At 40.3% G+C, this 25578-nt stretch overlaps 1 protein-coding gene across 2 annotated transcripts; it reads left to right on the forward strand.

Annotated features, from left to right (window-relative positions):
* The first annotated feature begins 5352 nt into the window (after window positions 1-5352).
* On the forward strand, window positions 5353-25578 carry amotl2a (angiomotin like 2a). Of its 2 annotated transcripts, none has more exons than XM_039761882.1 (11): window positions 5353-5447; window positions 12672-13488; window positions 14184-14382; window positions 15984-16128; window positions 16373-16465; window positions 19805-20100; window positions 20190-20383; window positions 20628-20729; window positions 21144-21346; window positions 21462-21614; window positions 23647-25578. In XM_039761882.1, exons 2-11 carry the CDS (start codon window positions 12743-12745, stop codon window positions 23727-23729), a joined length of 2214 nt encoding a protein of 737 aa, XP_039617816.1. In that variant the 5' UTR covers window positions 5353-5447; window positions 12672-12742; the 3' UTR covers window positions 23730-25578. The 2 variants fall into 2 exon arrangements, with proteins under 2 accessions (XP_039617816.1, XP_039617808.1); XM_039761874.1 differs by lacking the exon at window positions 5353-5447 and adding an exon at window positions 9401-9645.

Raw genomic sequence — 25578 nt, forward strand, 5'->3', positions numbered from 1 at the left:
TCCTTGACAAGAACACCATTCTTAAACCTACTTACAGAATAAAAACTATCTATCTATCTATCTATCTATCTATCTATCTATCTATCTATCTATCTATCTATCTATCTATCTATCTATCTATCTATCTATCTATCTATCTATCTATCTATCTATCTATCTGTCATTAGCTTGTTAAACTTTGTCCAAGTTTGTTTAAGTAAAAGAACAAACAAAACTAATAATATTTGCCACCTGTGTGTGTAAGAAGGTAATGTAATTTACGTGTCAGTATTTTACTGTTTACAGACTCTGTTGCTCCAAGAGACTGTTGGAACCTCGCATCTTAGCATGTGTGTGATGCAAAGAGTTTACCATACGCAGAAGAAACATGTCACTGACATCAATATTTTGGAGAACAATGACACTGTTGCATTCTCCGAATAACTGGAGCAGTTTTGAAAACAGCCGGGGCCAGCTGAGGCCTCAAAGCCTGCATGATTGCTTTTACTGAGCCAGCAGAGAACAATGCTTATTTCTTTGAGAACTTGCAAAGCCACAGGTTTGCTGTTGTCATCAAGTAGTATGCCAACAGCCATCTTCAAACAGCATGATTACCAGGCACACATACAGTACAGTATGTAACCATTTAATCTATTATCTAGAAGTGTTGGGATATGACAAGATATATTTGAAAGACCCCTAATTGGTCTGTTAATTTCTGTGTCGCAACAGGTCCTTAAGGGGGTCTTAAGTTATGTTTCCTGACACCATTTTCCCAATTGCCTTGGATTGTATGTATTTTCAGTAAGTGACACAAATGCAAGTGTTTATCTATTTTTGCTGTATATATTGTCTGTACACTGCTTTTTTTCAGTGGTGTTACTAAGATGTCATTCTAGGGTGGATAGTTGCATATATAAGGAAGGCAGTAAAATTGCAAAATAAGCTTGGATCAATGACCCTACCTGTGGCCACTGCCCCACAAATTTCAACAAACTCATCATGACGTTCGTTGGCATATCTTTTTGTTGAATGGTGGATTAAATACACAATGGCTTCTAGAAATATCAAGACTCTTAGTGGCATGTGGCCTTCAAGTATCTGTATTGCCCTCCTTTCATATTCCTGTATTTAACTTTCCCTTGAAGACCACATCTTTTCATGCTTTTACAATAAACTGAAATGGGATTACTTCACCATGACAATCTTCCTAAGAAGTAAAATGTATCATGGAGCCATGTCAACACAAATAAAACAGCTAAACACATTGACTGATAATTTGATATCAGCATTAATTGCAATTGGGGCTGGGTGTACTTGCCCTTAAATTTGACTCTTAGCATGGGCATCACTTGTTATCTGCACACACCTTACTTTGAGTGAGAGTGCCCTGTGATGACCTGGCATCCTATCTAAGACTCATGTCTGTGCCTGTTGTTGTCACAATAGTCTCTTGATTCTGCACCCCTAAACCAGATTAAGTGGATTCAGTAGAAGATCAATGTTAATTTTAGCTGTTTTGTTCCTCATATAAATATATGTTTTAACATTTCTTTGCAATGTAACTGAAGTAGCAGAACTAAGCATTCTCTAGACTGACCACCAATGGTCAGACAGTCTTCTCTTTGCATAAGGTCAATATCATCCACAAAACTAGAATGGTGCTACTAGCTAAAAAAAAAAGGCTTTTATGAAGACAGTGAATGTCATTACATGTGCCCATCAGTTGCAGACAGTATTTAGGGGGTCTTGATTCTTGTCTAAAAGAGGCTGGCAAATGCTTGACATGGTTTCATGCATCAGCAGCCAAAATAAATACTGCTTCAGTATTAATTAAGGTCTAAAGCATCCTTTGATGGCTTTAATTGTCTTATTATATTTTGCTGTATCAACTGGGAAAGCCTTACTCCAGCGCCAAGTCCTTGTGCGGGCATGTGCCAACCGGGGCAGCCTGTGGGTGTGCCCATTTAATTTTGCGTCCATTGAGAGCCAGGATCACCACAACAGCCGTCTCGCTCCTTTCTTTAGGGAAATGAAGAATGTCTTTGTCGTAGTTCTGCCTCGGTGTGCCTGATGGAGTGGGGGTCGCAGCAGATGGCGGAGCTTGTTTTGTTACGGCTGAGGAAGATTCGGGACAATGGGGCTCTCAGAGCTCCGATTAACGCCGAGATTTCATTCCAGGGACAGCTGCTAGGCAGAACCCCTCGACCCCTCCCTCAAACAGGCTCGCTGCGAAACGTGGCGAGTTAAACAGAGGCAATAAGCAAAACCCGTGCCTGACGGCAGTTGCGGAGTGGAGGCTGAGCCCGAGATGTGGGGTGGGGGTTTAGGGGGGCGGTGGGGTTTGGTCTTGGAGGGGTTGATATGGGCAGTATATGAATATATACAGAATTAATTAGATCCATCCTAGAATCACTTCAAAAAAATCACTTCTGTATTTATATTTTAAATGTGCATGTGCTACGAAGGCACAGTGTGTACATTGTCTGCAGCATCATTCACTTTGCAGATGTCACCGACGAAGCGTCATTAGTTACTTCGAATTACATTAATTCGAGTTCGATTAATTTATCTATTCATTTTCGTGCTTATCCATTAAATAAATTCTAAAACGAAAACGGGGCAATTTTTGCGTAAAATAGCTGTTGCTATTTAGAAGGCATCGATCTTAAGTTTTATTAGGAATACCGGAAATTAAACGATTTATTAAGGTAACGACTACAAGACGGAAAATGGGTCCCCCTAGAAGTAACTTATTTTTTTATTATAATTTTAGACTTGATACATTTCAAAGTATCTTGAAATTTATAGTTGAGCTATTCCTTGCGCCAGGCTTGCTCCACATGCATAACTAACTGCGCCTTTGGCTCTTTACAATATTTTCAAGACAAAATGAAGCTTTGCACTAAATTAGCAGGAAAAAGAAGGAATTAAAATATTATAATTTTTGAATGTATGCATCTTGTATTGTTGTGGTATAAGCATAGAGCTGCAAGCGCCTGAACATCTCCGAAGAGAACGAAAAACAATGAAGCTGAAACCCTTGAAGCGCTTATTTGAATGACACCTGCGCATACAGAATGCATTGTTATCGCCGTTCATAAGCACTTGATGTTGAGTTGTAAGGCAAATGTTCGGGTACCATACCTTGTGAAGGAAAACCACTTATCCGATTACTCGTAGAAAACGTCAAACAAAAGGCTTTGGGCCCACTCGGGTTCTCAGCAGAGCGACAGGTCATCACATCAAGTGCCAGCCATCTCAGGGCAGAAGGTACACCCACACCTTAAAGTCCTGGGCAGGTCGGGCGCGGCGTGCTGGAGAAAGATTACGAACCCGGAACATCCACCGACGAAATACTCCGGTCTACTTTTACACACTCCTTAAACATAGCCGTTCTCGAAATTTTAACTCGGAGTCCCATTTGGCCGTGGTTCTCAACTCTTAGTACTATACTTTGCTGCTTACGTGGCCATTCTGTGTAAAGCGTCCTCACGCTCGAAAGATCAAAAAGATGCTTTAAGTGGTTATTAAAAATGATTGATTTTCCGGATATCTGATAACTAATATAAATACATAAACACAACTGAAAGTATATGTTCATTTAACCGGGGATGTCAATTCAAGAGATAAATCCTTGCTCTATTTATTTCCTGAACTCGTTTAATTCAAGTGTGTAGAGTCGTGAAGGGCCGGGCTTTCCGGGATGCATATCCACTTATAACTTTACGTAAACTTTATAATGAATATCTTGTATTATGGTAGTGCACTGTTTAAGTCCTTGGTCCAAAGTCCTTATGTTGGCTGTTACAAGTCTGTATATCTTTTTTTTTCTTTTTGTAATACATTTATGTTCTCCGTTTCTACAGTACAATCTATACATTTTACAAGACAATTTAATAAACTTGTCTACACTCTTAAACGTCAAGATGCCAGAGTAGTTCCTCAGAGCAATGCCTAAGGTTAACAGTGTTTGGTTTCCTAGAACCTAAAGTTTCAAAATAATCCTTTATTTATTTAGATCCGTAACAGGTTCCATAGATACCATGAATATATGACAGCAGATTTGTGACACATTTAACGAATAACTCTTGGTGTATGCGACCAAGTCTATGTTTTCTTAATACCTGAGGATACAGCTGGGTGGCCTATACGTTAAAAAATAACAAAAAATACACCTGTTTGTCCACATATTTCCTTTTGAAAGACCAAAGAACCAGGAAACCTATCCCAGAATGAAACGGTTCTCGCGGTGGTTACAAGAACCACACAAAATGTCATTAAAGAACCAGTATTTCTAAGAGTGTGCATTAGGATTATAAAATATGTCCTAATAGAACACCCATCTTTAGAGTTCTGCACCATTCCTCTTTTTTCAATGTAATAGCTATAAATCACTCATAATTCATCTGGAAGTCCATGTGTGACCAGTTAGTCCACATCTTTCGCCAGCTTGTCATTTATATTAACTAGAAATTGTTTCTTTAAATATGAAATATCTCAGAAATGATGCATTTTACACAACTGGAACAGACAACTATCTGGAGCATAAACGAGAAGCATAAATGAAAGTTATTGATTTTCCCAGACCTGAGGAAAGCGTATTATGACTGTGGAGTATACAACCGGGACAAGAAATGCCTTTGAAAAATACAGGAACCAATAACGGCTTTAAGTTCTTTCTGAAACATTTACATGGATCAGTCTGTCTTTTTGGAACCAAAATGGTTCCACTATGCCATCGTTCTAAAAAAAAAAAAACACACACTGATACCTTTATTTTTAAGTGTATCGGAACATTTTCAAGGCACAAAGAACCAGATTCATATGCATAAAGCACTTTCAAGAATAAAATGGTCCTCTGTCGAAAAATGCTCTAAAAGGAACCACACAACCTAGGTAGTACCATTAAAGAACCGTTGTATATGTATGGAGCTGACAGTCCATCACACTGCACCCTTAGTACCACCGAGCCAGGTTAATACTCATGACTTTAGGGTGTGGAAGGAAAACCTCGAGGTAACCCGAAGAAATCCCCACGCAGATACCGAGAGTACATGCAAACCTCACAGAAACGGTGAAGGTGGATACTAGGAACCATCACGTTATAATATAAAAAGTAGGTCAGAGTGCCGCACCGATTAATGTTGTTCATGCAAAACAAGAAAGATAATAATTCTTTGCTGTGGGTGGGATCTATTTTAAGACTGTAATTGACGGAAGCATGACTTATTAGAATTGTATTCGTTGATTGACAGACTTGAAAACTAGACACGTGGGACTGTGACGCTTTGTTACCGTTACCTGGTGCCTCAGAAGGCTTTTCTTACCGCGTTACACGCGATATAAATGGAAAGCTATTTTCTTTTTTTACCAAGCAGATGTTCGTTAATATTACGTACTAATCTGACTGCGTTAATTTTAGACAAATTGAAATCCAAATAGTGGAAAGCGTAATAAGCGATAAGGTAAGTGAAAACAATCTACTGAGCGAGAATGCCCCCAAGGGCGCTGAAGGACATTTACATAGAGATTGACGCTATTTTAATCTATAATCTTTATCTTAATCTAGCCCAATTCCAGACCATCCGTTTAATTTTTTGTAGATTGAACTACCCTGTGGTAAACCTAATTTTTCTGCCGTGTCATTCTTCTCCATTTATGATAGAAGAGTTCAATTTTGCTCTAAGAAGAAGGAATGCGAAAATCTTAAATGTCTTGACAATATTCCTAATGTTGAAATCGTTACCTAAAAAAGTTAGGCAGTTATTGCTTTCTTCGATTTTTAAGGTCGTGTACTGTATGTGTTTGGACAGCACATAACCTGCGCCACTTGGAACAAATTTGTAGGCTTTGCCCGCACCTCCGTTTTCTTGTGCGTATGTGATGTGGATCTGAATGTGGCCCCAGAAGGCAGGCAGTATTAATGCTAAAATCGCGCCTAGTTCACCTGGAGGTGTACTCTATAGTTGATATTTTAGATCTCACGTACGTATGAAAATTAATGTTTCTTAGTGTCACAGCTTCCGCGATCGCCCAGGTCAAAAGATGGAAAGCGAAAACAGAGGATGCGCCCGTTTTTTGGAATGCGACTTTAGCGGAAGAGTCGGCGTTTTCCTTCCCAGCATGGCCCCAGGGATTTCGTTAACACACTCAAAGACTTGCATTGTCTTTTAATGTTCCTTTTCCTATTTTCTTCAACACCCATTATATGCTGAAAGTCCTGTAAAGACGGCGTTAAATTGGGATTGGCTGCTGAATCTGGAGTTAGATGAACAGTCGAGGTACCTACCGTGAAGTTTAAGCGCTATACGAAGGAGCGCAATGTCCTTCCCTCATCTAGTGTCTTTGATGGACTTCTACTTTGAGCGCCTATTGTTATTTAAGTGTAACATGATTTCAAATAACTGAGTGTTGAGAAATAAACTGTCGTCAAATATTTCAAAGGAGCCAGAGTATGCTGCGATAACCTTTGACATGCAGAAAGGCTGTGAAGGTGCGAGATAGTGAGGGTAAGAAAAACTTAAAGACTTTCTGTAGATTTATGAGTTACCATAAATTTACTGTTCTGCATTAGATGTGAAAAAGGTCATAATCCTTCCATGTAAAAAATCACGGTCACACGATAATTTTATTAATCTATTTTTAACATGTGAAAATTGGCATTCAATGGTTATTAAGGGTCAAACAAGTCCGCTGGTATATCCATCCATGTTCTAAACCGCGTGACTGCAGCGCTGGGCTAAAGGCGCTAGCCAACCCTGGACGGATATCGCGGACATGTTCAGGTACACAGGTACATTGGGACAACTTAAATTAACTTAATTATTTTTTAAACACTGCATACTCAAGTATCTGAGAATTGTACTCTGTAACCTAAACCCAGTGTCACTAAATAGAAAGCCATCGCAGACCTGTCTGTGCTTTACGGCAGTTTCTCCTACTTCTCTAATTGTATACCAGGGCTCTTGTAAGCGCTGATTCACTTCTCTCGACAGACTCCGACCCCGTGACTCATGGCTGTGAAATACTACTATTTACGGCGTGAGTAGTGTGTTTTCTGCAGAAAATAAAACAGGTGTCTATAAACCTCATTTCAGCACTAGCAAACAGATGGCTGTCATTCTCTCATCGATAACAATTAAATGCTTTATCATCGCTGTGCTTCGTCTTGAATGGTAAATAGCTGCTTGCGTTCAAACGTACGACAGTTGTGTCTCAATTTACTTTAACGAGGTTCTTCTGTATATACAAGTTATTAAACATTTCACTCGTGCGCGGATGGGTGGCATTGACCAGAGCAGCTACCTCGGGGCTGCATTTAAATGCGGCGTCCAAAATTGTATCTGTCTGGAATTTGCACGTTCTACCCGTATGTACTTGTCCTCTCATATACTCCAAAACACGAATATTTGGTTAATTGCTGATTCCAAAATGGCCCCATCTACGTGGGCCCTTCCAAGAACTGGCACCCAATTCACGAGTGTTTCCTCTCTTTCGTCCAATGCTGCTGAGATACCTTCCGATCAACTGGATTAAGTTAGTTTGAACATGAAATTTCTGAATAACTTGCCGTTTCTTATACTCTTAAAAACGATGGTGCTTTAATGGCACTTTATAGTTCTTTACTGGGTTGTATTGTTCATCGTAGAACGATTGCTTAACAAATCACCATTTCTTTCTGTGAAGTTCTTTGCATGTGAAGTTAGTTCTTCGTTCTTTGAAAAACTTCGTAATATGTGAAAAAATGAATTATTTAATGTATCGTAGTCTACACTGCACAAACTGGGACTTAGCCTGTGCTGCTGTATGTACCAAGAGTCCTTTTAAAATCGGAACCCATTGGTAGTTCACAAATATATTACCACCAATTCATGGTTATTTATTTTATGGAGCTTGTCATGAATCTATAAGACAGAAATCTTTAATGTATGATAACATGGTGAAAATCTAAACTGTTCCTGTGTAATTGTATGTGGCAAGAGTTCTTTTAAAATAAGGAACCCATTGTTATTTCCTATACATCTTCTATCATGGTTATTTATGGAACCTGTTACAAATCTAAATAAATAAGGGTTCTTTCTGGAATCTCCGGGTGGAAGGTTCTTTTGGGATCAAAACATGTTTCCCGCATGACATCGCTCTAAAGAACCACTTTTGACACATTTATATTTAAGAGTGTACCTTTAATTTCTACCTTGCTGTTGGGATAAAATTTAGCCCCAACACCAGCAACCTTATTGAAACGGTGAGATAATAGATTGATTCACATAAATGCACCCCCAATTACTGCATCCTTTCGTTATTGTGCTTAATATCAGAAGAGTCCGTTATGGAGGAAAACAAGATATTAAAAAACAAAAGACTTGAAAATGCGCGACAGTACCTATGAGTAATGGCTTAATTTTTGTATGTGCTGAACAAGTTTTTGCAGAAGTACACATAATATTTTCGATATGATTAGGAAGAGGAAAGATTACAAAACATTTCATCCAGGTCCTGATACTGCATGTACTACTAATGTACTAGAAACACTGATTCTTTTTCCAAAAAGCAATACATAAATGAACATATTGCACTCAATCATCGTTAATCCATGCCGTATTTTTTATAAAAAAGTAGAAACCAGCTCTGGATCATCCAAAGGTTTTCACTCTCACACACTGCTTTTTTCAATTTGCGAAGCATCAATTACAATGCATTAACCCATCCTTTAAGAGGCGTCATTTCATAATAGGACATGCTCATCCCTTCTCTTATGCCTGGTCAGTTTATCATTGGTATTTTTTTTTTCTTATTTGAAAAAGACGAGCTCAGTTAAAAAGAAAAAGAAGAGAAACAAAAGACATAAACGTCCACAAGGGCATTGTTCCAACTGTATATTTGTTTGCACTACAGCGGTAAAGCACGATGAGCTGGCGCCCAGGTTCGATGTCGGTTTCAGTTCCTAGTACTTAATTTGGTCGAGAAAGACTCACGATCTACTTAATCTTTTAGAATAAAGTGAGTCCAGAAAGTAAATGCATAGATGCAAGGACAATATGGTGCCGATTCATTGGAAGTTTTAATGTGTGTCAGTGTGGGGCAAGGTTATGTGTTGGGAGTTATGACAAAGGGGTATAATGACATATTATTGCAACCCGTATTTATCTGCACAAAATGCCGCTACGTACATGAAATCAATTTGTGGAAGTTCATGTGGATCGTCATCTAAAATTATATATATATATATATATATATATATATATATATATATATATATATATATATATATATATATATATATATATATATATCCCAATACTCCTCTCTCTCGCGCTCTCTCTCTCTCTCTCTCTCTCTCTTTGTGTGTGTGTGTGTTTGCGGTTTTGCTTTTGATCCCAGAGGAACCTGGAGCTCTCGCATTCCTCAGATTCCAGGCTCTGTGAACAATCAGCCTTCAGTTATTTATTAGCGCACAGAGCCGCGGCGCTGCATTCAGTCTACAGAAGGCAGGCTCGCTGAACAGAGAGCAGCTCATCTCACAGTCGGTCTGGGACGCGCTTCTCTACTGCCCCAGTATTCAATGAGCACATTGTGGATTATTTTTAATTTTCGGCGATTGAAAAGCAAGATTTGTTTACACACACATTCCCGGCTTTCTGGCAGATATGAAGCTGTAATCTGGTGAGTTGAATATGGACGATTTTTTAAACAATATAAAAGCTTCCAAGGCGTATACCGAGAGGTTATCTTTGCACTTTTTAAATTATCTACAAAGACTTATTCGAGTTCATTTACACTACTTTTTTCTTTCACTAGCTTTCTGATAAGAAAGCTGGAACACTTTTCGTATGTTAAAGTTTGCAGTGAGTCTGTGAGGGTACTTGTTCCGGTTTTACCATAAGCTTTTCATCTTGTTTTACGCACCGATCGCCCACTTGAGAGACACCTCTTTATGCTCCTTTCTAGCTTTTAGCCACTGGAAATGGACTTCACCGTCAGTTGTTCTGTTTGAATCGCGCGATCCTTCCCTGCTTGTTACCTTTTCTTGGCCCGTTTTCAATGATGCAATTTCAAAAGCATTTGCTCACATAGGTTGGGTTATGGCTAAGTGCTTTAGTATGAGTATAATAACCGTAGGTATTTCAAATAAAATGCATAGCAAGCTACCTCCTCGAGGGTTTGGAACCGTTCCCACCGCATCATAAATTCTTGCGCTATCAGAGAGATAAAAACAATCAATTGAGCAGGCGCTGACAAAAAAAAAAAAACAAAAAAAAAAAAACGAATAAAACAAAAAAATAAAAAAATACTTGATTAATATTCATATTTGGTAAAGGCCTCTCGTTTTCTGCAGAAGGACTAAGTAGACGAGAAGTTTGTAAGGTTATGCGTGTGGACAAGAAGTCATGTGGCGCGCTGTGGAATGCGATTGCCAGAGAAGCTTAGCGCTGAAGGTAAATGAGTAATTGTACGAAAGACTCTCTGGAATGCTATTTGTTTTACAAGTCTATGGCTGCTTTTGTCAACTGGCCTGTTTGAAGAGTAAAATATGCTGCCATGCCAATTAATTGCTAACCTGGAATACATGTGAAAGGGAGACTTGAACGAGTCTTGAGCGCGGAACACAGTGGGGTTGCCTGGTGTAAGTGCGAGCCAATCGACAAATTCAAGTATATTCCGTAAGTACAAGTCCGATCTTCAGGGGAGTGTTGATCACAATGAAGTTTAAGCTGAACGTCTCCACAGAATGTTAAGGCCCCGTGCTTTGTAAAAATTCTTACAGGAATAGTGTTTATTGGTGAAGGCGCTATATACAACATTACCAGTTTAACCTTTAAGGCTTGTTTTGTTGACACCAAGTTGGCACTTTTTATTAGAATTGAACTACCAAAATGTCAATTGTTCTGTTTTTCAGTTGCTTTCTGGATTGCTCCTGCTGTGTGTAAAAAAACAACCAAGCCAAAAAAATCTTTTATATTAAAAAAAGTGAACAGTTAAGGACGAATAACTTTACACTCTGTTACAGGATGCAGCCCGGGGAACATTTCCCACAGCTCTCTCATTGAAACACAGTATGAGCATAAGCAATGAACCCAATCAGTTTGCCAAACTTTATATTGCTTAGTTTCTTTTGGATTGGATTGCCAGTTGGATTACCTCTATGTAAAGCATGTCATGATGTAGCCAAGGAGATACCTACAGTATGTTACTTATTGAAACAGTCATTGATTAATGAATTAGTTTATCACTGTTTTATTGCTTCTTTTACAATAGACATAAGGATAAGAATCAATATTGATATTATCCAAGAAAAATGTGACAAATAACATCATATTACAATGCCCTCAGAATACTTCTAAAATGTCATGTAGAGTTTCTGATTAGAGTCTTAATTAACTAAAGTGTCTTGGCCTCATGTATTTGTCTGCTTCTGCTAGTGGGATGACACCAACACTTTCTCCATATATGAACACCAGCAGACATGTTATTCTTTGCTCAGCCTCACATCAATGTTGGGCTCCAGGTCATGTTGTTTTTCTGCACATTAAAATTTAAACTGACACAACAGAGTACCTAAAAAGTTGTAGCTGTTATTCATCCCTACTACAAAGGTAAAACAACCTGCTGAGGATCTTCCAATAAGACTTTTATGACATTTGAAGCTGCAGGGTTGTCTTTTTCCACCCACTGCATGCATCTGAAATTTAGATGATACCTTTCATTTGCAAAGTGCAAAAAAAAAACTATAAAAAATGGCTGTACAAGGGATGTGTAATTTACTATCAGTGCTATATTTGCTAGTGTTAGTTGTGTTCTTGTCTGCTTTTAAAAGTATTTAACTGTGAAAGGTACTATAAAATTAGGAATACAATTCGAATAGAGAAAATGTGATAACCAAAAGGATGAAGGAAACAATATTTTGGGATCTATTTTATCCCTGATTAGTGGAATTTTGGAACACAAAGCCACATTAATAAGACTAAAATGGCTATGTGCAGTTGGGAGCCCAGTCCTAGCTGTCAACACACAGACAATGCTGGTAGGCAGATACAGTAACTACATCTCTACATAGCTCTGTTGCGCTTTGCCTCTTTTTACACATGAGCCTTGCTGGTCTCCCACAAAATCATTTTGTTTTCTGTGCAACCAATCTCCTGTGCATTCTTCAAACTGGGCTCCTCACCAGGCAAATAAAAAGCAAGTTCTCAGCATTTGATGGCTCTTTTTATTTTTCCATTGATGAAAACGTGCTGTTGCTATGGAGACCTGAAGCCATCCATGTTGCACCAGGAAGAAACACAAGACTGGAATGTGGCTGTCTTTTTTTTGAAACGAGAGGTCCATGCGGTCTGAAAAGAAAAGAGATTCCACAGTGGCGGCGCAGCCGTACTTGGGCATTCCCACTGCATAGCTTGACTGACTTTTGTGCTTCATGTCTCCTCAGCTTTTTTTTCAATTTCAGTTAAAAATAGAATGAAATTGAACAGAATGCAAAGTGACCATTTTGACTATTAAATGTGGTACATTAGCAGGGACCTCAGGAGATTCTGATACACATTTAGACAGAAAGCAAAATGAATAAAAATTTTATTTTTTATTTTTTTCTAAGAAAAGGGTAAGAGGTGATAGGCATTAAATAGATAAGGTACTCAGCTACTTTCGACAACAACATCATTAACTATTTCTTTTATTTCTCTGTCCCTCAGTTAGTGAAGCCCAGCATCCAAATACTTCATTACTTGTCTTCGTTTGGTGTGAACACAGCCCTGCAATAATAATGAGAACAGCGGAGGAATCGTCTGGCACGGTTCTGCACCGGCTAATTCAAGAGCAGCTACGCTATGGCAACCTGAGTGACAATCGTACCCTCCTTGCCATCCAGCAACAAGCCCTACGAGGAGGAGGAGGAGGTGGAGGTGGCAGCAATGGTGGTGGTTCAGGGAGCCCCCAGTCTTCCGAAGAAAGTTTGTCACAAGATGACAACCAGCTAATGCAAATGTCTGCACGCCAAGAGCCTCAAGGCCAGGAGCACCAGGGTGACCATCCTCACTCTGAAAGCAACTTGCGGCGTCTTTATCAGCTCCATGAAGAAGAGCTACCAACCTATGAGGAGGCAAAGGCCCACTCTCAACTTCTGGCTTCCCAACGAGGTCAATTGGCCTATCCCATGGTGCCTGACATCAAGCAAATGGAAACAAGTGTTAGCGTTCATCAAGATGAGGGCCTCAAAGACCTCAAGCATGGTCATGTGCGTTCTCTCAGTGAACGATTAATGATGCTTTCACTGGAGAGAAATGGGGCCAAAATGCACTCTGCAATGAGTTCCTCACATAGTTTTCCACAGCTGTCCAAGTACAATGTGTATCGGAATGTTCCAGGTTACCAGCAAGTGGTTGAGCAACGTGGACCACCACCTGAATACCCCTTTTTGGTCAGATCCCCAGGAACCATGTTGAGCTACTCCCAGGAGCAAGGACAACTGTACAGTGAGCAGGCAACCTCGCTTCACTCCCATACCAACAGGTAATGTGTACTAAAGTTATTTTCAGATGTTCAGGAGGCTTATTTTGTATTTTTAGAAAATAAGAAGTAGCTTCTAGGAATGGCCAGGTACGGATTGAATTTAAAAAATCTGTCTTTTTCAAAGTGTCCTAAATGAACCCTCATTGCTTAAGGGTGAACAGAAATTATAAATATGTATGACACATTCACAGCAAAATAGGGACCTAGTTAGTAGGCATCCAGCTTCACAAGTGATTTTTAGTTTGCCACCCTCATGTCTACTGTATAGTCGGTCCACATCTGTTGTTTCATCGCTGCCATGACGAATCTTAGAATGTTCTACTGGTGTGCACGACATCTGTAGAAATAAGTAAATGCAGCCAGTAGGGATAAATGTGGGATATAAATCCATCTTCATCCACCATGCTGAGGTTAAGCCAAGTTTACCAGGCACTCTCTGCCAGTTGTCTTGTGAAGAATTTCTTGCAGTCTGAAACGTCTTTCTGCTCCTTTTCCGTTTGTCAAAGTTAGCCATTTGTCTCTAGTTCCAAAGAACCTTTCAAGCAATTCCCATTTTGAGCAAATTCCTAGGGCGGAGCTTGGAAAGAAACAAGGAAGGACCCAGCAGCTGATCCTAGAGGGAGAGTTGTTATTTTGCTTGTTTAAATAGTGCCACACTCTTTAAGTAAGAAGTCCCAACTTCATTTCTCCATCAGGTACATGCAGGTCCACCACTCCCAAGCTCCTGGTCCACGAACTATCGCCTTGTCCACGGTGAGCCCTGTGGCAATGGAAGCTTTCAGAGTTCCCTCAGGAAATGGTCAAGTGATGCATATGGAAATGCTGATGAAGGAAAATGAGAGGTTGAAGAGGGAGCTGGAGAACACAAATGAGAAAGCCACCAGGATTCAGAAGGTATGGTTATCATTTCTGCACACCTTTTTGAAATACAGTAAATGTATATACTTGTACAGCTATGTTTCTAATAAAACTATGAATACAGCTGATGCATACATAGGACCCAGGGCTGCTAACCTTCTTTGGTAGTTACATTTTGATTGACATGGTGCTTTGGGCAGTTGGCTCCCTGTTAAATGGCATAGGTGTACAAACTGTATGTGTCAATATCTCTGATCTTTCTCTATTGTTATTGTTATTACTATTAAGTTCTGAATTGGTCAGACTGCAGATGTATACCTAAGTGGGCCCTGTCCAATGCTGAGTCCTGCCTTACTCCCAAATACTGCCAAGAAAATCTGTATACCACCCCACCATATCTGAATTAGATTATGTGGGTTTGACAATGTTACGATTATTATTATTGCTATTATTACACATTTGGCCAGAACTTTAACCTAAACTGACTTACTTCAGAAGGATCCCTTACAATTGTTTGCATACATTTTTTTTTTACAATCAGAGCACAAGTGGGTTAAGTGACTCGCGCAAGGTCACAGTGAGTTGGAGGCAGGAATTGAATCAGCAGCCTTGTGGTTTGCATTCCAGTGCCACTCACCACACTGCCTGAATTGCCTAACAAAAAATGCTTCACTTTGCATTTTAAATACTATGCAAAGATATTTACCATAAAAGTCAACATATATAAAGTTTAACTTTGTTTTACTATGCTTATGCTTAGAGTAAAAACACAATACAGCTGGGATCTGCTTAGTTCATACATGAGCTCTTTATATGCCTTGACATGCATATCTTTGATATTGGATTTCTGGCGATTTGAGCAGTACAGACTTTTTATTCTAGGACCTTTTCCTTTTTCTCAAGCATGTCAAATGTGAGTGATGCTTTGGTCCTGTTATAGTAATTCAATTCTATAGGTGTACCCAAACAGAGAAATGGCAGAAGGGGGCAGGGTGCTGCTCATTGCACACTGCCTACCCAGCAGCTGCCCACAGACACACTCCACTGATGAGGATAGGAAGCTCTGACACCCAGACAGGTGTGTGCAGGCTTCTTGTAGCTCTGAGGTGCTGCCAGATGTCTCGGGAGCGAGGCACAGCTGAGAGGCAGCCAACAGTTGCTGCTCCATTTTGAAAACTCTCTTTCACTTTCCCTGAGGCCAGCTGCGCACGTGCTGCATTCTTCTTTTGTTTTTCAACTTTGAACAGAGAGCCTTTTGTGAGCCTAAAGCCCCGCTTTCTCAATGTAATCTCCAGACACAAGTGTGAAAGCCCCCGATTGCTTAAGTGCCCACCCATATGAGAAGAAATGGAATGTAGCCGAGCCAATGTTATAGACCAACTGCCAACGGTTAGCAGCCATGTACAGCATGTACAGCAGCCTCTCGTAGCTTGTTTGTTGTTGTTTTTGTTATTTATCACTTTTTTGGGTATATTAGCCATGGCTAGTCTCAGAATGGAGCTGCAGGTATGGGGAGCTCACCAAATGTTGGGTTTCATTCTGGGACCAACTTCCTCAAAGCACTTTAACACAAGGAGAGGTGTTCAGATACATACAATTTGTGGGATTTGCTTCTGATATTGTCTTCTTGTTCACAGCTGGAACTTGAAATCCAGAGGATATCTGAAGCCTACGAGACACTTATGAAGGGCTCATCAAAACGTGAAGCACTTGAGAAAGCCATGAGAAACAAGATGGAAGGGGAAATACGACGGCTACATGACTTTAATCGAGACCTGAGAGGTAGGACAGCACATCTGCATATATCATGTTCAGGGCCCATGGGTTTGCTTTAGTGGTGTTTGATTGTTTTACTAGGGGGAGTCTTCTTTTGGTGCATAAGCTTATGTAAGATTATCTGGTTTAATTAAAAAGTCAAGGCAAATCAAATGCATATAGATTTTGATATTGCTCACTTTGCACAATTTCTGCTGGTAGTCACTTTGAACAATAACTCACATGGTATGCTTTTTTTGCCCCACCGCAGAACGTCTGGATTCAGTGAACAAGCAGTTAGCCACCAAGGAGCTTGAAGCTGCAGATGAGAATCAGAACAGCCTGGCACAGCTCCGCACACAAAGTGAGTATAGTCCTTCTGGCTTGTTGCTTTTTATTTAATATCCTGTTTGCTTAATCATGTTCTAGTCTTGAGGTCTTCAGGGCCATCATGCCCTAACCTGCAGTAGAAATAGGAGGCAGCTGGGCTTCCACCTTCTGGCAAACCGACCAAACAGTGACTAGTAGCACAAGCTCTTAAAAATTAGCAGCTTCACATAAAATACTTCTGCAGTTAAGGTGGATAGTGGGTATGCATGGGAACATTATGAGACAGATTGGCACTTTGCCCATTCCTTTTCTCCTCATTCCCGTCCTAGTAAAGACATCCTAACTCATCATTAGCCCAAAAGGGATTTCTCATCCTTCTATTTGCCACGCTATTTAGAATTGTTCTAGTATAGTTAGCACCCTTATGGAAGATGTGTGGAGGGAAAGAGTCTGGAAACCTAACGATTGTGTGACCTGATTGGTGTCTGTGACCCCACTGCCTTTAGAACTGCCCCCTTGTGTCCCCTTAGGCAGGTGTGAGGGATAGTACAAATTAATGTAAGCTCTTCCCTAACCCTGCCCCCTCCCTCCACTCATTCCTCCTAGAGGTGCCCTTATGATGAATGCCCCCCCTCATTTCCTTTCAGACAGGCCCCACCCCCACCCAGCCATGGCACTGAATGTGCTTTACATTCCTGGCATTCCTCAGGTAATTCTGGCTGTTCCGCAAAGCCTGCCAGCACCCCCTCTGCTGATGATGATTATGATGCTTGTTTTTCATTTTAGACTACATTACAGAAGGCCAGATTGATGATACTGATGTTTATCACAGTGTTCGAGCTACATATCCACACATTGATTCCTTTTTTGCAGTGTTTATTTTTATTTTTGTCCATTTTTAAACCCATAGAAATGCCAGGATGATAAAGTTAAGGGAACAGCCTGGCAGAGCTTGTTTGTACTCCTGTTTCACTGTCTTTCAGTCTCAACTTCCCTTTTCACAATCTGTGAGATCTGCTGGAACATAAATTCCCCCAAGCCCACATCTAGAAGGACTATATTTCTATTTCTCACCAGTCAATTAGACTCACATGATGAAGCACTGTATTATTGCAATATGCCACCATTTACAGTACAAGCTTATTTTGGAGTGAGGGAGCAGCTCCTTCAGGCAAACACCACACTGTAACTATATAATCTCTTCAGCCAGGTAGTTACCCCTGTCATCTACCATATTTTTACAAATATGTGCATTTTTTTTAGAGATTTGCTAGATCATTACACTACTTTACTTTGTGACTTCAATCAGATTTAAGATCTGCTTTGCCAGCATTGCTTATTTTCAGCAGAGTTCTCAATAAGGATTTCTTTGGTATAACCTCATCTAGCAAGAAAACACAACTATGAATGCTCTGCTTCTAGGACAAGTTCTACCTAATGAATTCTGCAGCCTACTGTCTGACTCAGCCTGTCTCTGATAAATTTGGGTATGGCACTTAACAATTTGTTTAAAGTCTTACTACCAATACAATACAATACAATACAATTTATTTTTGTATAGCGCAAAATCACACAAGAAGTGCCGCAATGGGCTTTAACAGGCCCTGCCTCTTGACAGCCGTCCAGCCTTGACGCTCTAAGAAGACAAGGAACCCCCCAAAAAAAACCCATGTAGGGAAAAAATGGAAGAAACCTTAGGAAAGGCAGTTCAAAAAGAGACCCCTATACCGATGTCAAGGCTGTACACATAAACTGGCTGAATGACATCAGCTACATCAGAAAGACCAATATCTTTCACATATACTACTATTCATTCTTCTGTTTCATTTTTTCATGCATTTGTTTTCCAATCATTAGTTTTTGCTTTTCTTATTTTACTGAATTGGTCTTTGTTTATGGTTATGCTTCTCCATCCATCCACTACTCAACTGATAAAATCCAGTTCAGGGTCATGGGAGCAAGGGCCTACCCAGGCAGGATGGATGAGGTTTCTGCCCATCACAAAGCACAGTCATACACCCACACTCATTCATATGAAGCCAGCATCACCAGACACTCTAACCTACATGTTTTGTGGGATGTGGGATGAACACCAGAGTAACTAAGAGAAGCTGTGAACTCCATATAGATGGTGCTCAGAGGTTTGAATTCTTGAGTCTGAAGCTAACATTGTACCACTGCACTACCTCTATATTTGTTTGCCAATTAATTTAATTTTTAAAATTTCCTGCTTTATCTTTCATGTCTTTGTGTAATTGTGTGTACCTTACAACTTTCAGCTTGTAGGAACATTGTGTCTTTTGCTTCTAAGTTTGTAGTAAGCTCACTTGTGGGCCCCCCAGAATCTTGAGATTCCCTAGTCCCAAGAATATATTATAAGACATTATGGTGAAGTATTTTTGCAATGCGGCCTGACATTTACAGGGACTGTTTATGTGTAGTTTGATTGTTCTCCCCATGATGGCTATAGATGCATCATCTACAATCTTGTAATATAATAAGCTGTATCAATAAATAGACGGATCATTGATCTCAGAAAAATTCTGGCAGAAGCCTTAAGTTTTCTATATCTAATGCCTCCTTGTGATAATCAGTTCTCATAATGGATTTTTCTTAGTATGACCTCAGCTAGCATTCAACAAAATTTTGAATATCCTCAAGTTCTTCCTAATCAACTCTGCACCCTACTCAGCAAATGTCCCAAAGCCCAAGGGGTCACCCCCTTCACTAAATTGTTTCTGTGTTCATGTCAGGTTAAATTTAGAAATGGTTTCCATCATTAAAGAGGCAGCCTCTTGGTAAAGACGTGTTTTCAGACAATGAAAGCTTTGTTTCTCTCTGAGCCCTGTTGGTATTGGGGGGAGGGCAGAGTGGAATTTGGTGTTTTTTCATCTTTAAATGTCAGCGGGGTGGTACCGTGGCTATTTCTAATGGCTGAGAGATCTGGGGATCAAATCCCAGCACAGTTAGTGCCTATTTGGGAACATCATCTCTGTATGATGGTGTCTTGTGAAAGACTGGTGTGATGTCCTGTTCAAGGTGTATTTCTTCCTAATGCCCTGTGCTACAAAAGGATAGACTCCAGATTGGAAACAGAGGTTTCAGAAAATGGACAGAAAGTTAGGAATAAAAGGAAAATTAGGAATCAATCTTTTACTCCAGAATATATGCATAATATTTGTGTTTTTTAACCTAAATTAGAATCTTGCCTGTAATAACCTTTATTTCTTTCTGCGTGTGTGTTGAATTTTATGTCATATCTACTTGACAACATTAATTAGATGCTAAATGATTTGTTCCACCCTATATAGGTATTATTTTGGTTTATTGCTTATGTAACTAAACATTCCCCTTTTTATTTATTTTTTGTTAGATCGAGAACAGCAGTGGGAAAAGGAAGCCCTGGAACGTGAGATTGCCACCCTACGGAGCTCCAATGAAGAGCAGAGGAGGCGGCTGGAGTTGATGGAGCAGGCTCTGAACAGCACGCAAGCCAAGTCAGCCCGGTTAGAAGACGAGCTTCGCAGAAAGCGGGCCTATGTGGAGAAGGTGGAGAAGCTGCAGCATGCACTTTCACAGCTGCAGGCAGCCTGTGAGAAGCGGGAACAGCTGGAGCAGAGGCTCCGGACCCGGTTGGAGCAGGAGTTGAAGGCTCTTCGTGCACAGCAGGTAAGCTGAAGACCTCATGAACCCAGTTATTACTGTGGCAGCGATAATAAGAACAAGTTGCTTACATTTTGACTCTTGTACTTGTGCAGCGGCAAGCCAACAACCAAGGAGCAGCCCCTCTGTCAGAGCACAGTGCACCTGCTCTCCTTGAGCGTCTCCGAGAGAAGGAGGAGAGGATTTTGGCCTTGGAAGCTGACATGACAAAATGGGAGCAGAAGTACCTGGAAGAAAGCACTATGCGTCAGTTTGCTATGGATGCTGCCGCCACTGCTGCTGCTCAAAGGTGAGCCATGATTACAACAGTGCTGGAGATACTGTATATGGAGGTTACTGAGCAGTGAAATGCATATGCTGTCTCAATGCTGACTAAAATATCTTAGAAGTAGTTTAATCGTGCTAGAAAGAGAGGTGCTATATGCAATAAAAATGGCAGACATTGCATGTCTTCTGAGTTTGTGTGCTTCTAAAAGCATAATGTATTTTAGTATTTCAGATGATTTAATTCTGTATATTGTTTTGCCTTGCAGAGACACGACCATCATCAATCACTCTCCTCGAAATTCTCCCAACAGCAGCTTCAATGAAGATCTACTCATCGCTAACCATCGGCACCAAGAAATGGAAAACAGGTATGATTACGACTTGAATTCTCTGGTGTTTAGAAGGACTGATTTGGCCACTGATTCTTTGGAATTTAGATTGAGTTTCTGGGTTTTTTAATATCAACTTTGTGGCAGATAGTAGTACAAAACAAAATAAATCTTGATTTTAGGAATTTAAAGATTAGAAAATTTTTTATCCCTGGACTTTTCAGATTTCTTGTACAGTCCAAAAATATTCTGTCTTTTCTCTTGTAAGTGTGTGCCCAGTGATGAATAGAACTTTCACCCCTTCACCCCTGAATGCTACCTGTCATTCATTTGTGATCTTCTGCTAGAAAGCACATAGCTATTGCACTGGTTCAGCTCTAAGAAGTGCTTAAAACAGAAGCTGGCATTATCAGGTGCCCAACACCAAACTAAAGCCTGCACTTTTCTCCTCAGGATCCGAGCTCTCCATGCCCAGATCTTGGAAAAGGATGCTGCCATTAAAGTTCTTCAGCAGCGATCGAGAAGAGAGCAGGGGAAAGGAGATCAGCCAGTCCTCCGACCTGCCAAATCAGTGCCATCCATTGCTACTGCTGCAACGGGGCAGAGCTGGTCAAGAAGTGAGCAACTGGGAGACACAGCCGTGCGAGAAGCACCAGGTACCATGTCATGACTTTAGATTATTACACAGGACTAGAAGAAAACTTGTAAAAGAACTATTTTCTTTCGTTTTTTTTTATGGTGATTTTGACCATACAATTTTATCTTCCTCAGCTAAGGCTGTGCCCAATGACCAGAGGCCGGCCTCACCTTTACCTCCTGTGCCCACCCACTCTAAACACAACAGCCAGGACAGAAGCACTCAAACGGAGGTCAGCAGTGAGCCTCCAGCAGCAGGAGGGTCAGGAGCAGCCACTGTCCAATCAGGTTAGTGCCCACATTGAAATAATTTGAAAATAAAGTTTCCAAACTGCAGTGACTATAGAATCCATCCATCCATCCATCCATCCATCCAGTATCCAACCCGCTATATCCTAACTACAGGGTCATGAGGGTCTGCTGGAGCCAATCTCAGCCAACACAGGGCGCAAGGCAGGAAACAAACCCCGGGCAGGGCGCCAACCCACTGCAGCACTATAGAATGTACATTACAAAACTGTAGCAGGATATGCACCTTGAGACATTAGAGTAAAATGTTTGTTTAATTTTTTAGACTAAGAGATAATGGAAATGGGCGGGCAATTGATTTCAGTGAAGCTGGGAGAAAAACAGCCTCCTAAATATTTAGCTGTTACTTTTTTTGTGTGATTTTTCTGAAAATGGAGTAAGGTGTGAATGTTTGCATGAGCCACCACCTTCATGCCAGCTACAGTCACTGATGACAATGACTGATAGAGCAGAGGAAGGTCAAAGTGTTCTAAAAGCGCTTATGGAAAAACTAAATGGTGTAGGCATCAAATCGTCAGTGAAATGTAATTGGGCAAAATGGCACCACATTGGGATCCCTAGATGCCACCCAGTTTTTCCTTAATTCCCTTTATCTGTTTACATATGCCATATTACACATATAAAGCTATATTTTGCCTCAGCTCAGGAATCATGTTTGGTTTGTTTATCATTTCTTCATAATGCATAAATATATCAAAGTGCAGTTTAGAAATATTTCTAGTCTTGCCAACTCTAATGACAAATTTGAGCTGCTATTTGGAGCCAAATATTGCAGAGGTTTACAGCTCTGGCTCTTAGCCGTTGGTCACAATACCTGCACAGGAAGATGCACTTTGCTACTTTTTGGGAGCTTAGAGTAGTACTTTTCAAGGACTTCCTCCTCTCTTTAGGGTTTTATATTATTTCATAATGATGGGTCACCCGAAATGTTATTTAAGGTTCAATATTATTTTTGTAAGAGTCATTAAAAGTCTGTTCTTGTAAGAGTGCATTCAGTTATGCCCAGAAATTCTTCTTCATAGACTTCAACCCCCCAACTTCAGACTTTTGTGATGTTACTGTCACCCAGTCCCTCTCACCTCAACTATTCTTTCATCTTCCACCAAAATGAAACAGGGAAGCAGGCTCACATTCACGTTTTTTAAAGGCTGATGAGTGAATGTGTGTTAGGACCAAGTCCAATATCTGTAGAAAGTAGAGAAGCATTAGAAGCATCAATACCCACACCAAACTGGCCATCATTACAACATTGTGATGTTAACCCTTCTCCTGTGAAATGTGAAATCCTGTGAGCTCTTTTGGCGACTGCTTCTTTGTAGGGGCCCTGAATAGTTACTCTTTAACCTGCCTTGACGCCAGTCAGTTTCAAAATCACCTGTAAGCATACATCATAAACATCATAAGCTCATGGCTGCTCACTCTTTTTTCACCTGATATACAACAAACTCTAAGCCTTTCTTAGTTTGTGTGCTATAAGACATGAGAAGAATGGTTCCAGTTCCCTTAACCCACAGCCTTCTTTAGTTCCCATAGCTCAATGATCCTCAAACCCACAGTTCTAAAGAGGTTTAGACCCAGCCCAGCTGTGGTCTGAAGTCTGAGTGACTGGTAATTGCCTTCTCACATGATTGTTTTTCCAAAAAATAGGCAAATTTGTGTAAGCAGTGTTGTGCTGAGCAGTGCGACATGGCTCAGCTATGCCTGAGTACTTTGTCCAGCTTCTTATTTTTGTCATCCCAGCTGGCTCTACAAACTTGGAAGTTATATTTTAGTATGTTCAAAGGCCAAAGCTGAGACAAATTTCTGTTTCGGCTTGAAAAGCTACGAGACGGTCACACAGACCTTAAAAAGGTTTGGCACGTTAGCCCCTAATGAGTCACTTGCCCAGATTGGCTTCTGGTGTCCCAAATAAAGCATTGCTTGAAATGTGGATTTCTGTTTTAGTAAGGCATGTGTGAAACTCAACTCCCTCACTAACACTTATTCTCTCTCTGTCTCTGTCTCTTTGCAGAGAACGCAGAACAACTGGCGCCCTTCAGCTCCTACAAGAGTGTGGACACGCTGGAAGGAGACATGGTTGAAATTCTTATCTGACCAGACGCTGTTGCTAACTGTGGCCTTCCTTTACTTTTTTTTATTGTTGCTGTATTGACAGTTGGAGGGAAAAGGAATCAAGAGCTTGTAGCTGGACTATAAAAAACCCTCTAAGAAAGCGACTTGTGCTGCATCTGCTGCTGCTGCAGGATAAAGACTGAGTGCTGATTTTATTTTGTGAACCTGAACCGGATTCGTCTAGGAGGAGAGCTGCGCTAGCCCCATGTGGCGGTCCGGCTGCAGTTGAAGGGGAATGGGACTCATACTGCACAGGCCTCACATTTCTATAAATTGTTCTCCTTTTTGTGATGTTTTATTCTGCCTGGTGCAAGTGATGCTGTGAAAATGTTTGTACAACATTGGACAGTATTTCATGTGGCCGCTGCTGCGTGCGTTCCGGGGTTGTGTGACTACAAATCAGACTTTTTTTATTATTATTATTATTATTATTATTTGCTAGTATGTTATGAACTATTTATACTTCTCAAACAAGTGTGTGTGTGAGTTGTGTGTGAGTGTATGCATGTGCGATTGCTCCTGCCCGTGTTTGAACTGCATGTCTTTTCATCTTCCCCTTTCTGTGTTTCATGCTTTTTGGTCATTTCTAGTTAGGCCATTCTGTCCATCTTGAGTGTTATTTACAATTATTGGAATCCACATTTCTCTGTTGAACTGAATACATAACCCATCCGAGTTCAGTTAGGCACACTCACCTCATGTTTAGCCCACATATTTATACCCATTAATCTTTAACAATGAGCCAATTGTTCTCCATTCTCCACATTTATATATATGCACACACACACAAATTCAGTTCAGAGTTTTAGGGGCCAGATATTATATTAGCAACATTGGATACAAAGCAGGAACCAACCATGGACAGTGCATATATCTTATTTTACAAACAAACCTTTCTTTTACAGCTATAGACCTGCTTTTAAGCTCTTAAAACAATTACATTGATCCCCCAAGGCTAGAAAGTAAGTCAGTGCAAATTCCTCAAACTTTTCTCATAAATGTCTGGAGAACTGGGAAGACCTAATGAAGCTGTAAACATTCTGAGCGGTGTTTTGCTGCCATTTGTGCTTCTTCTGGAATCATTTCTCATCAGTCCATGTTGGTGTCTCTCCAGATGTTGTGCTGCAGCAGTTTGCCTTGTGCATTATTTGTTGCCATTTGCACACTTTATTTATTTATTTTTTTCTTTCTGTTCATTTTGGGATAAACCTGGCACATTTTGTCCCTTACTGTCCTTTCCCATGGAGGTGGAAGCTCACCTCATGCAAACTTTATAGCAGCTGGTCCTGCTTCCCTGAAGCTGTGTTTGAGTTTTAAGCCCACTTCTGACACCATTGGGAACTGGAAGGCAGCCACAAATCTCTCCCTAATATGTGATCTCCTTCTGTCTTCAATCTCCTTGTGTTTGTCTTTATATATGTTTTTTTTTTTGTTATTTTCTTCTCATTTTCAAATACACAGTATTTGCTGGTCAGTGCTTTGTATTGAAAGAATTAGTTTGCCTTTTTACTCCTCATTTTGTGCTTTGTTTACAATAATATTGTGAAGCAAGAAAACTTAATATATTTTATATATTTGTATTGTATTCATATTTAGTGCCATGGACATCATGCCAAAGACAATATGCATTATTATTAATTTATAACAGGAAATATTTAAAACAGCATAACTCTGTGACGAGGCGTTGGCACACTGCTCATGCAGGAGTGCTGGCCATTTCAAATGCTCTGCTTGTACTTAGCTGCTGCTGTCAGCTGCCAGGCAGGGTGGAGTTTGTACTGAAATGTCAATCACATTTCATTAATTAAATAAATTAATATATGTGCATACA

This window comes from Polypterus senegalus, chromosome 1, assembly GCF_016835505.1.
Source record: "Polypterus senegalus isolate Bchr_013 chromosome 1, ASM1683550v1, whole genome shotgun sequence".
NCBI classification, from domain to species: domain Eukaryota; kingdom Metazoa; phylum Chordata; class Cladistia; order Polypteriformes; family Polypteridae; genus Polypterus; species Polypterus senegalus.